Source organism: Maylandia zebra, linkage group LG7, assembly GCF_041146795.1.
Source record: "Maylandia zebra isolate NMK-2024a linkage group LG7, Mzebra_GT3a, whole genome shotgun sequence".
NCBI lineage: Eukaryota > Metazoa > Chordata > Actinopteri > Cichliformes > Cichlidae > Maylandia > Maylandia zebra.
Genome location: NC_135173.1, coordinates 37,352,816 through 37,366,334, shown reverse-complemented (window position 1 = coordinate 37,366,334; position 13,519 = coordinate 37,352,816). Strand labels below are relative to the sequence as shown.

The 13,519-nt window shown below is 39.7% G+C and overlaps 1 protein-coding gene across 1 annotated transcript; it reads left to right on the top strand.

The window, feature by feature from the left end:
- The first annotated feature begins 8,211 nt into the window (after positions 1-8,211).
- On the top strand, positions 8,212-12,180 carry LOC143419484 (zinc finger MYM-type protein 1-like). Its single transcript, XM_076886324.1, has 3 exons — positions 8,212-8,269; positions 8,425-8,573; positions 9,354-12,180. Exons 2-3 carry the CDS (start codon positions 8,489-8,491, stop codon positions 11,780-11,782), a joined length of 2,514 nt encoding a protein of 837 aa, XP_076742439.1. The 5' UTR covers positions 8,212-8,269; positions 8,425-8,488; the 3' UTR covers positions 11,783-12,180.
- Positions 12,181-13,519: the final 1,339 nt, after the last annotated feature.

The following is a 13,519-nucleotide window of genomic DNA, read 5'->3' as shown; positions in this document are numbered from 1 at the left end:
GGTAGCAGATGTAATTGGCAGATAATGTTTAAAAAAAAATTCTACCAACCGTTAACCATAATTCAATAACCCTATAAACCTAATAACCGAATGCGCTTTTAACTCTTATTAGAATGAGATTTTAACCACTACGGTGCAAAGCTTTTAGATACTGCGTTGATGAAGTAGAAGAGATACAATCAGTCAGTGTTTACTCAGCATTCAAGGACATCAATATTTGCATAGTATTTTTACTGACATGTAGTGCACATATGTTTTGGGCAAAAACATTTTTGAATATTAAAATACGAACATTTGTAACAAACAATTGACAAATTAGCCAATTCCAATGTAAAACTTTATCTGCCTGTTAAAAAAAGAAGATAATCTTCTCACAAACTGGTGTTTGATTTTGAAACAGGAAAAAAGTGGAGAAACAACTGAAAAGACTAACATTTGAATGAAACCTGAAAGCAAGTAAATACTTTCTCTGCTGCCTTATGGTAAACTTTGGTAATATTGATAAAGAACAACACTGGCTGATGATGAAATACAGTCAGCTGGCATGGTGACACTGCCAGTATTAACCTGCAGGACTGGACTGGGAAAGAAAATTGGGCATTTTGACTACAGACCGGCCCACCAGGTATTAAAGCCATAAAGACTTTGAATGAAAACAAATGCTGTTGTGACAGTGATGTACAGTCTTGTTGGTATATGTATGATTTCTATACATTTTACGTCAGATAAAAACTTTGGTTGTAAGATTTAGATAATTATTTTTTAAAAGCTAGATATCTTAAATGAGAATAAGAAAGAAAAGTATTTCTTTGTGCCCCCCTTTCCCTGTTAATGCCCTACCTGGCCCCCTGGCAACACTTTCCTAGATCCACCCCTGCACAGTTACCAGCTGTCAGCTACGTAGAAAAAGGATCCTGGTGCTATTTATCTCTCAGAAACAGTTCATAACTTCCCTTCAACTCATTCATGTCACCTAAAAGGTAAACCTGTTTCTCCATCATCTGCTCAGCTCTGATGATTCAGTAAGGACATCTCCTGGTTTCATCTTCACGTTTCCCTCTCATCACACATCCAAACCGACATCATGACCAGCAGCTTTACAGCTGTGGCTCCAGCAAACATCAGCTGATACTAGAAATTAATATTAAATAAATTCTAACAACAGCTGATCAAGCTTAAACGTGCTGCTGTTGTTTAGCACGACATCTGCTGGTTTCCTCTTTCTGGCCCAAAGTGGGCGATAAATAAACAAGAGAGAAAAGCCGATCAGCTGATCATTGATCAGTTTCATGATTGAAGTAGCAACAGGAGAGGCAGGGGGAGAGAATGAGAGAAGAAGAGGCAGCTGTGCAGCGTAATGACAGAATAACTCCAGCTTTGTGTCTTTTTTCCATTCTAGCTAAAGTTCGGGACAAACTGCGTCTCTTCTCAGCTCAATACGAAACGTGTAATATTTTCTCTGAATGAGGGACCATTCCATTTTTTTAAGGAGCCGTTGGCAACTCTACTAACTAACCTTATGAATAAAATAAAGTTCACTATCAGTAACATCATAGCACCCACCCAGCTGTATATAAACTCTGTCAAGCTGGCTAGAACGCAGTATGAGTTATTGCAACTGAGGGTAAAAAGTCAGCACAACGAAAATAAACTCCACCTAAACTTGGTTTATATCTGACCCAGATAGACTGCAGGTCATAACTTCTTACCTGAAGTTCAGTTCACCTGACACTCGGACTGGTGGCCGCCTCGGGGCTCTCCTGCCTCCCCTTCCCTCATCCACCTGCTGGCCTCTGTGGAAGCTCCGTCATAGCCACCACCAAAAAACTGAGTTATTTTTACACATCGACCTGCATCTGGCCAATCCACCACCTCTCATTGTTCATGCCGTTACAAAAAAAAAAAGAAAAAAAAATAAGTCACCGGGCATATGCCCAGTATGCCCGATGGCCAGTCCAGCTATGTTAACCTGCAACCAAATCTGCAGCTCCATACAGCAATGTTACGACTTAGATTATATCTTATAACTCATAACTCTTATGTTAGCTCCCCTCAGTAGCATACTGTCTGAAATATTTGATGGCAGCAATAATTCTTTAAGTGTTATTTTTTCTTTGGTATTCTAATTTCACCGAAGTTTACTAAACTCAACAAACTTAATATTACTTACCGGGACATTTATTCTGTCCTCATTTTCTTTCACCGAAAAATTGTTTCCTGCAGTGCCGTCTTTCGTGCTTGGCTCTCCTACCTTTGCTAACGTGATGCACATAGCGCAGAAGCCGATGCTGCATTCATTTACTCGGATATCTGAGCTTCACCGTGAAAACATAATCGGACATGTGATATTTGATTGAATTTTATTGTTTTGCCTTTGGGGTGGCACCTGGGGTGGCCAGTCTGGTTGGGGGGGTGGCCTGTGCCCCCCCAGGCCACCCCGCTGGACACGCCACTGGACATAACATCTGCACAGCAAATATCTATCTATTGTAGATACAACACAATCATAGGTATAAATTACATTTCTCTTTGACATGCACACCAGAAGAGAGAGCCCTTGTTAACAAATGAGGGTTGAGTGTCTTGCTCAAAGACACTTTAACAAGGATCTATAGGCAGATTGATTATTGTGTGGATCACACCTGTGACTTGGAAGGAAACTGCTTCTCAACACTAATTGTTTTGGCTACAAGGTAAATTGAGTCTTACGATAACGCTTCTATTACTGCTAGTTTCCTGCATAATTAACACTATTGACCCCTACAGTGGAGCTAATTCAAATTCATCTTGCCCTCATTTGTTTTGATGAACACTTTCCTACTGCTGGCTGCTGTGTGGATGATGTAACTGCTAGGGAGAGGTGTGATAAAGATGGAAAATTATAGCTGCCAGCATACATTGGATGTCAGCTTGTACATCAAAGTTTGCTTCTCTGCAGTACATAGGCACACACTGCCTGTCAATATACAAGCCTACAGGCGGTGTAAAGTCACTGTATACAGTTCATGTAATGACTGGGGAAGATAGTAACATCGGGGACCAAGCCTGGAGAGCAAAATAACTTGGACTTACACAAAAGGATACAAAATATAATTTACACTTTGTTGTTGTGACCTTCCATCTCCAGGGTATATATAGTATTGGTAGCAAGGAAAAAAGAGAGGCAGAAACAGTTTCTAGTTATATAACACTGACTGCACTATAGCTGCAGAACTGTACTGGAAATCGTTGTCCTGGTTCATTTTTGAATTAACTTTAACTATAGTATCAACATAACCTATGAAAAATAATCAGTTTGTTGGAAATTTAAATCCTGGAACTAAATTGAATTTAAAATGGTTTTTTTTCTTTTATAAAGCAGTAACATAAAACCATTCAGATCTCCTAATTTTATAGGACTCCCTATAAAAGCATTTTCAAAGTAAGGCAAACCAGGATGTTTTATGGGTAATGCAAAGGCTAATACACCTACTGTTATCTTCTGCTGAAAGCTTTTCTCGCTAAGATTTCCTTGGACTGCAATGTGCTTGGTCTGCATTTTTCTTGATTTAGGCCCAGCTTATCTTAAGCTTATAGAGATGTCAGCAAAACCCCCCTTTAATAGCGCAAGGCTCTTAATTCATTACCAAATGTAAACTTCCCTGCAGAGGAGTGCAGGATGGGCTGGGGGAAAATTAGATTCTACTCAACTAATTACTCCGTAAATTCAAGACCCCTTGAGAGAATAAAAGAATCAAAACACCAAGATATTTTTGTCTCCATTTAATAAAATCTATGTACCCAAAGGTAATTTTCACCATGTTTTATTAGTTGCTGGTTTTGTTCAATATAGTGACAAATTGGTTCTTTTGTTAAAATAATAACAAAAATATTAACCATCCACGTATAACAGCATTGCTTCTGCATTAAACCTGGTCAAAAACCAGCTACGTCAGACAGAAGAAGAGGTTAGTGTGGATAACATTATTCAAGTAGCATTATGAATATGCCTCCAGACATGAGCTATCAAAATATGTTTATTGCTCAAGGGTTTTCTGCTTAATGATGCTGCCAGGGTCACAAAGGGGAAATATCAAGCTACCTGTCTGCAATGACTGTGATGATTAAAACCTTTGATGCAGAGCTGTCACCCTGTCTGGCTAAAGGCTGATGTAGGCGAGGGCATAAATCCCTGCAAACTGGTCATTAAACAGCAGACATCACAGAGCAGAGGATAAGCCAGACCAAGTGCTCCTTTTCTCTGTGGCTCCCGTCCACACTCTTACCTTGTTGGAAGAGACAGATTTCAAGGTCAGCCAGTGACCTCTCAAATGTCCAAGCTGTCATGCTGCCCACTTCTCACACACACACACACACACACACACACACACACACACACACACACACACACACACACACACACACACACACACACACACACACAAGTGCACACTCACACATACACTCAGAAACCACCTAAGGACACATTTTGGTCTGTGTCACTGTTTGTTTAAAGGCAGGCTTTTGGGTGGCCTTTAAAGACTGCATGAAATAGAGTTTTTGACCTCCTGAAGTTAGAAAATGTTATAAGGGAAACTCCACTGAAGAATCTATATGTAAGTATCAAACACTCACCCTTATAGGCTTAAAAACTGGCTCTAAAAAGGTCAGACTGAATTCACACTTGGGTAGAGAAAGGACTGTTTGATTCCTGGGGCATGAGTTGTGGTGCACTATTTCTTGATAGTGTCACAAGTAATATGGTAATATGTTCAATATTACCTGTGATAATGCTTTAGGGATTGCATGGTTTTTCTGTTGGTCTGGCCACTTAACTTGCATGGGACTGATAGAAATTGGCAGGTATCATATTATTTACGATGGCACTTTTATAAGAAGAGCTTATATACCCTGACTTTTTAACCTTGATGGATCATTTGCCTCAATTCTAAATGCAGAATAAAGAAAAAAGATTTTCTTTTTAATTCCATGGGGTTCCATATATAATTATTATTGCTGTTCATGTAGCAATTAAATATGATAAAAATTAAACATGTTTAACAGAGTTACACTCTTCAAAAACAAAACAAAACAACAACACACACACACGATATGAGCATGAGTGCATGTTATCACCTCACTCTGCTCATCTGTAGGTTAGAATTACCGCAGGGACCCTGTGGTAATTCTGTAGTATATTTTTGGACTGCTTGCTGTGGGTGGCACGAGGAGCTTTTGCACACTGCATTTTTTAAAATATATAACATACCAGGAAGGCTAAAAAATGAGTACAGCTGTTATAATAATAATGACAAGAAGAAGAAGGTAGAAAAAAGGGGTGTAGAAAAATAATTTCAAATGTATAAAGCAATTTAAAAAGATGAGTTTACAAAGAAAGAAACAAAATAAAGAAAAACTGGAAGTTAAAAAAAGGAAAACTTATTTTAAGCAATAATGAGAATAATAACAATTAAAAGATAAAAGTGGGGGAGAGAAATAATAAACAAGACAATTGAATGATCATAACCAGACAATAAAAGGCTATAAAAAATACATAAAAATTGACATCAAATATATTGACACCACATTATTGTAAAATCTCTGAATCAAGGGATTTCTGAAGGGAGAAATACACTCATCTTTCATCTGAATCTTGAGCTTTGGAGCTGCTGTGACCATTAGCGTACCACCTGAGTATCCAAGGCTGCATAATGGCAAATGTGGGATCACCATTTCTTGTTTGGGGGGCATTACCAGACGCGCTTTTAAAGTGATCAGTAGAATCTAAACATCAATACTAAACCACACAGTGAGTCAATGGAAGGAAGCCAGAATCTGGCTTGATGTAATGCCATCTGCAGTAAGTTATAGCATGACGAAGGATTCCTAATGGATCATCATTGTCAAATCTGTTCAGCTGAAGTCAGTGTATGTTTTCATCAGTGCTCATTTACTGTGGCACAGGTGGTAGAGTGGGTTGTACACTTGTCACAAGGTTGATGAGTCAGTATTTTGCTCCTCCTCACCAAGTGCCTGTGGGTTAGACTGAACCCAAAGTTGTTCCAGATGGCATTCGAGCACCTTACATGGCAGCAGTACCGTTAAGGGCAGGCTATGGTGCAGAACCTAGAAAATCTGTTGTCTGAATAATCAAAAGAGCTCAACTTATGCTCAACTTCACTTGCCTGCAGCTTTGAGTGTCCTTTGCAAGATATTTAACCCCAAATGTCCACCAATGCATGCATCAGCATATGTATACGTTGGATAACTATGGCTTGAATAGAGGAACGTGGCTTTTAGGAAAAAACACAGCAAGAGGTAAAAAATCTAAAACATATTATGTCCATGTTTACTAATGGCTTTGCATGTTAACAGGTTCTGCACGTGGATACAATGGATCCTTGAGCTTTTCTAGATATTGCATTACAGTTGAATGAGACCACATTTCATCTCTACTTCCTAGTAGAAGGTTCCAGTGATGTCTGATTATGCAGATGTGAAAATATTACTGGCAACAGCCTGGCAAATACAGAGCTAGTGAGTGATCATCTCCTGTCTCACTTCCTGTAAACTGTACTTAAGCAGCATCCTGGCTGTATCACAAAGTATGTTCAGTAGTGAGGAGACAGCTGACTAGAGCACTCTTTTGATGTGTTTCAATGGAAGAACATTCTGATTCTCCCATTTTCACCAAGTTAATATGTGGAAAAAAAAGGTTAGAACTACTCGTTATTTTCCAAAAGTATGACTTTCAGGAAGTATTCTGCAGTCCATTACTTTATTGGTCATACTTGGTACACCCAGTAACTATATAAATGAAATGCAGTTTACTGTATCATGCAGTTTTCCTTTGGGGTCAGTGAAATTGTTAATCAGTCTTTGTTCAGTCAAAAAGAATTCTTTCAGGCTTAAATTAAACAAAAAGAGGTATTAATGAGAATATAATTGGGCTTTTAAATAATTGACATTTTTGGCCTTGATGTAACGCATTGTCCTAGAAGCACTGTTTAGATGAGAGGGAGGTTTTTGCGTCACTGATCCACCTGAAATAACACAAAGTGAGAGTTTAATCATGCAGTGGAACTATAAGTAACCTTGATACAATTAGCATGCACAACCATTAGGATTGGGCTTCTCCCCCTTGAATAATAAAGACCCCAGTGCTTTACCGTGGCAGCTTGAGGAATATTTTTAATTGCTTTCCTTGTGGAAATATTTCTAAAAGACTGATGACAGTGAAGAATATACAGTACATGGATGACAAAATACATTATAAATCATGTGTGGTGACAGTGAAGACTGTATGGCTCTGTCTACTTGGAAAGCAGGGAAGTCAGGAGTCTGTAAAAGTTTAAAGTTATTTAATTCAAAAGTATTTGACGTTTATATGTAAGTACCTCCCATAGAAATGATTGGGGTTTTTTTTCATACTTTTAAACATAAAAATTACTTATTTGCAGTGTTGGGAAGGTTACTTTTAAAATGTATTCCATTACAGATTACAGAATACATGCCCCAAAATGTATTCTGTAACGTATTCCGTTACGTTACTCAATGACAGTAACGTATTCTGAATACTTTGGATTACTTAATATATTATCATGCTTTTTACAACAACGTGAATGTGCTATTGCTGTGTGATTTATTACTATTACTGAAGGTCCGCGACTCCGAACTGTAGTAAAGGGACCTCTGACTAATACGGCGGGGTCCCTGTCGGCTCGTAGCCGAAAAATAGCTTTACTTTGTTGTGTGGGTCAACTTTTCTTGACAGAGAGAGGCATTGAAAGACTGCTCCAACGGAACTTATTGTTTTCGGAGGAAAACACGAACACGGTGTACAGTTGAGTCTTAATAGCTTACTTACAACTGGGCTCGTCAGGCACTCTTCTTGGCTGCAGTGGTTATTATTATATTTAGATGCTTCCAGCTCCCGTTTTTCCTCGATGACAACTCGTACCTTTCCACTCCCCTTTTTCTCCCTCCTCGCGCTCACAGACACATAACGTGTATGGCAGTCCATTCTCCCTGCAACACGGACTACACTGCCCATGATGCTACATTCTTTAGAGCTATGCTTGTAGCATTCTGCCTGTTAGCTTAGCACAACAACAACAACAACGAAAAGGCGCTCTCTCACCCAGGAAACACACAGTCGCAGAGAGAGAGAGAGCGTCGCCCTGTAACCATGGCAACCGTAACGCTGCCGCCTGGAACAACAGACCGTAGCTGCAGTGCCGTAGCTCCGCAAACGCACATAACGCACACTGCGTAGGGCACCAAATGGCCGGTAGGGCACCAAAAAAATCAGGGTCGTAAAAAAAAAAAGTAAACCATATTAATACTATAAATATCATATGCATTAATATGGTTAAACAATACAAAAGCAACATAAAACAATTTTCCCGAGAAAAGGGGTGAATCTGCTTTGTGCCCTGTCTCCAGTCTCCTCCTGGTGCCCCCCCACTCCCAGTGGTCTGTTCTATAATTGGTAAACACCTGTTTGAACATGGCCTCGAAACGGCAACAGGAGTCGGGAGCGGAGAAAAGAAAGAAGAAGAGGAAGCGTGATGAAACTCAGGCGTCGCTTGCCGGTAAGGCAATGTTTAAATAATAATAATAAAAAAAGTTCATTATTGTAGCCCTTGCTTGCACGCTCATGTCCGTCAACTCTGTGATAGCTCCTGTTAGCAGTGTTCATACTGTGTTAACAAATGTTGCAAATGATTGATGTTGGGTAGTTTGTTTACGTTGTGGATATGAATATAGAATGGACTACTAAAAGCAACTCATCATGGTCACTCAATTGACGGTTTTCAGATAACGTTAGCAATCGTGACTCACGATTGCTAACGTTATCGTGATTCGTGAGACTAGCATTTCCCTCCTCAGGTTGCTAGCTGGCTAACGTCATGCATGCTACTGATTAACCTTAACTTTGGGATAGGTCAGTGATGCAGTCAAGTATTATTATCAGATTAGACAAGATTACTTTGTATGTTGCTGCATTTCAGGATATCTATAAAGACGCATATCTTATTTATGCCATTGACGTCTGAACACATAAATAGTTCTCGTCTTTCTTTAGGTTCATAGATCAAGGGCGACATCTGTTGGTGAAACTGTAATATGAAACCTATATCTTCCAGTAATATAGATTTCCTACTTGCGCATTTATATCAAATTATGTACAGCATGTTTATATTGCCATTTGCCATTATGAAAATCTATACATGTAAAATATAGTTAGTAATTTTTAAATGTACCAGTGACTTACTTAATTTATTAGTCTTATAATGCAATCTTTCGTAGGCCTACTGTAGATTCAAAATTGTATTTCTGTAAAATCCCTGAATATTTTCTCTTGTATGCAGGGTCAATGCTTAAATATGTTCAAGGAGGATCTCAAGGACAGGATGAACCATCCAGTAGTAGTGCCATCCCTGGACATCAACCACCAGCCATTGTAGACCCTGCAACAATCCCTAGCCAAGAAGAACAAGAACCATCAACCACCAGTTCAGGTACAGTTCCATACACAAGTACCACTGAGAGTCCTGTCACTGAGAGACTATCAGAAAGTGACACTGTGGAGACATGTGTGCCCCCTTCAACCGATCCTGCTCTTTGGCCAGCTCACATTGTAGATGCTGATCGTGTTGAAATTGTGCGGAGAGGTCCTTTTAATGTCAGCTCTGATTTTAATTTTCCAAAGGGGCCTGATGGAAGAGCATTTCACACTAGCCTTAAGTTCAAAATTCTTCCCAATGGAGAAAAGGTTCACCGGAGCTGGTTAGTGTACTCACCGCAGAACAATGCTGTGTTCTGCTTTGCATGTAAGCTTTTCAGTGTGAAGGATATAAAGCTGAGTACAGAGGGCTTCAGTGACTGGTCGAACATCAACATCCGTTTGAGGGGTCATGAGTGTAGCCAAGACCACATACAGTGCATGCTTAAGTGGAGAGAACTGGACACACGGCTAAAGAAAAGCATGGCAATAGATCAACAGGAGTTGACCTTACTAGAGGCAGAAAGGAAAAAGTGGCGAGAGATTCTCAAACGATTACTCTCAATAACTCTCTCACTGGCTTCCAGAAATTTGTCTTTTAGGGGCTCTTCTGACTGTCTTTATGAGCCGGACAATGGCAACTTCTTGAAGGAAGTAGAGCTTATGGCAACATATGACCTTGTAATGGCAAATCACTTGGCCAACATAAAAGATGAAGGTTCCCACACACATTACCTCAGCCCTGAGACACAGAACGAACTAATTCAGATTATCTCTTCAGAAACATTCCGCGCCATTGTGAAGCAAATCCAGTTGGCAAAATACTTCTCCATCATTCTTGACTGTACTCCAGATGTGAGTCACACTGAACAAATGTCAGTCATAGTACGCATTGTTTGTTTCCAAGCACAACCAGATATTAAAGAATACTTTCTTGGCTATATAAATGTGGAGCAAACAACTGGCCTTAACCTGTCCAATGTTGTCCTTGACAAGTTGAAGGAGCTTGGCATTCCATTTGAAAACTGTCGAGGACAGGCCTATGACAATGGGGCCAACATGAAGGGGAAGAAGCAAGGTGTTCAGGCCAGACTGCTACAATTAAACCCGAGAGCATTGTTTGTGCCTTGTGGAGCTCACACGATGAATCTGGTCATAGCTGATGCTGCCAAGTCCTCTCCAGATGCAACTGGCTACTTTGGGTATTTGCAGAAGTTGTTCAATTTCTTTTCCAGTGCCACCCAGCGATGGGCCATTTTAACAAAACATGTGAAATTGACACTTAAATCTTGGAGTGACGTTAGATGGGAAAGCAGGCTTCAAAGTGTAACTGCTGTCCGGAGTCAGACAAAAGAAGTGAGGGATGCTCTCCTGGAGGCCAGAGAAGCTGTAAGTGATGCAGTCGCAAAGGTGGAGGCTCAAGTGCTTGCTGAGGAAGTAGCCTCATTTCGATTTTTGATTTGCTCCATCGTGTGGTGTGAACTTCTTACAATCACAAACCAGGTGAACAAGTTACTACAGTCCAGCTCCATGCAGCTCGATGTTGCTGTCAGGCTCATTGACACTGCCAAAAGTAACCTCTCTAAATACAGACAGTCTGGGTTTGATGAGGCTGTGTCAGCTGCCAAAGAACTCTGTGAGGCCCTGAACATAGAACCACAGTTGAAGGAGAAAAGGCTCAGGAGCACAAAAAGGCAGTTTGCATATGAAGCTGTTGATGAGCCCCTCCATGATGCCCTTAAAAAGCTTGAGGTCACATTTTTCAATTGTGTTGTGGACTCTGCTTTAATCTCCCTACAGGAGAGGTTTGAGACCATGAATCAAGTGAAGGAGAAATATGGAGTGCTGCTTGATTTCAGCAAAGTGAATGGGATGTCCAAGGAGGATTTAAAAAAACACTGCACTGAAGTACAGAAGACACTGACAGATAAGGGAGTAGCTGACATTGATGGACCTGAGATGATGCAGGAAATCATCAACCTTCCTCAGCTGCCACCACAGACGTCTGCTTTGGAAATGCTGTCATTTTTACATGACAATCAGCTTCAAGAGGTATATCCCAATCTGTGGATTGCTCTGCGTATTGCACTGACCCTGCCTGTCACAGTTGCCTCTGCTGAGCGAAGCTTTTCAAAGCTCAAACTCATTAAAACGTACCTGCGTTCATCAATGGGGCAGGAACGTTTAAGTGGTCTGGCTGTTATCAGCATCAATGGTGACGTGGCTCAGAAGCTATCATATGATGACCTTATAGCTGATTTTGCAACCAGAAAATGCAGGCGTGTGCCTCTCTAGGCCCTAGAGAGGCACACCACGCCTGCATTTTCTGGTTGTCAGAGTATGCCCTAGAGTCTAGGGCATACTCTGACAACGAATTGTAAAAATGTTTAACATAGTTACTTAAGGAATGTGGCTTTTGTGTTCAAATTCTTATTTTTCTTATTTAAGTTTCTTATTTAAATTCTATTGTGAAACTATTTGTAAATATATTAATAATAATACTATTATATTATATATATTATTTTTTTATAAAAAAAATTACACATTATTGCCAGGCTCTTTGTTCTTGTTCCAATGTTCAATTTTTGTTTCAGTATTTATTTGTAACAGTATTTTTAACCTCCTTTAACCTTATTTATTTGTTTAACTGTCATGTTTGTTGTTATTTAATTAAACAAATTCCACTGAGAAATTCAAAAGTATTAATGTTTTTTTTTTTTTTCAGTGGCGGGGGGGGGGGGGGGGGCACCATAAAGCATTTGTGCTTAGGGCACCCAAATGGCTAGCAACGGCCCTGCGTAGCTGTCAAACAAAACCCAAACAGTCCTGACCCGCGACAAAATGAAACAGGAAAGTACCGCAGTGTAATCCATTTATTTCAACAAAGTAACTGTATTCTGAATACCACCTTTTTAAACGGTAACTGTAACGGAATACAGTTACTCATATTTTGTATTTTAAATACGTAACGGCGGTACATGTATTCCGTTACTCCCCAACACTGGTTATTTGACACAATGATTAATCAGTAAATGTATTCTTCTTCTGTGAAAAAGCAAGTACAATATTGGCATCAGAAGCTAGTGTTTACCCATCAACAAATAAAATCTTGTTTTACTTTTGCATGCAGGTTTCATTTGCATCAGTTAAAATTCAATTTCTGAGCTTAACTTTTTATGTTTTTCTAAGATATTTTTTTTATCTGAGCCATCATTGGTGGTTGTGTTCATGTGCTTTTATGATCACAGTGCTATAGAAAGGGCCACTTGTGAACTACATGTTGATTGGCCAATACTGTTTGTGTTTATTTTTTTTTGGGGGGGGGGGGAGACCTTTGAATTGAGTGCCCTTGAATTTAGTGAAGAACCTGATACTGTATTAAAAAAAAATAGAGCTGTGTACTAAACATCTGGTATAGACATGAATTCAAATAGTCCTCAAAAGTTTTCTAAAGGTTACCTAAAGGACACCGTTTGCACACGTGACTTGGTTGCGTATTTCAGTAAAGATTTAAATCATGAGCAGATACCTGCAAAACAAATCACACTGGCTTCAGCTTTCCATTGGTCATAGTAAATACTGCAGTTTCCCAGCACTGGCATTTAGCTTGAGAAAAAACAACTCTGCTACAGGTTTTGTTGGAAAATGTGAAACAACCCCTCACAGTAAAGTACTGATAATTACAAAATTGCAAATCCACGTGTGCTGTCATCATCTTTATGAAAGTTTGATATAGTGGTAGGGAAGCACGCTATTCCTGATGTTGACTTTTAATTACAATCTGCTTGTAAAGTGTAAATAGATGCCTTTATTTGCTGCAGTATTATCACTGAAAGCACCTTGTGTGGTGAGTCATACTGCATGCAGAGCATGTGGAGCTGTTGAAAGAAGGGAAAGGGAGTGAGAAGAAGGAAGGGTGGGGGTGAGAAAAAAGAATAAAGAGTTATCTCACTGATGGGAGCAGAGGTGCCTTGTCTGGAGCAAATTACCAGCTGCTAGGAGGGGAAGTTGCTTGTGCACACGGGTCTTGTG

What these genes read in the sequence shown, in the direction of transcription:
- LOC143419484 (XM_076886324.1), top strand. Translation starts at nt 8,489, where the DNA reads ATGGCCTCGAAACGGCAACAGGAGTCGGGAGCGGAGAAAAGAAAGAAG. An exon ending in AACTCAGGCGTCGCTTGCCG is followed by an intron (nt 8,574 to 9,353) that starts GTAAGGCAATGT and finishes TCTTGTATGCAG; the next exon opens with GGTCAATGCTTAAATATGTT.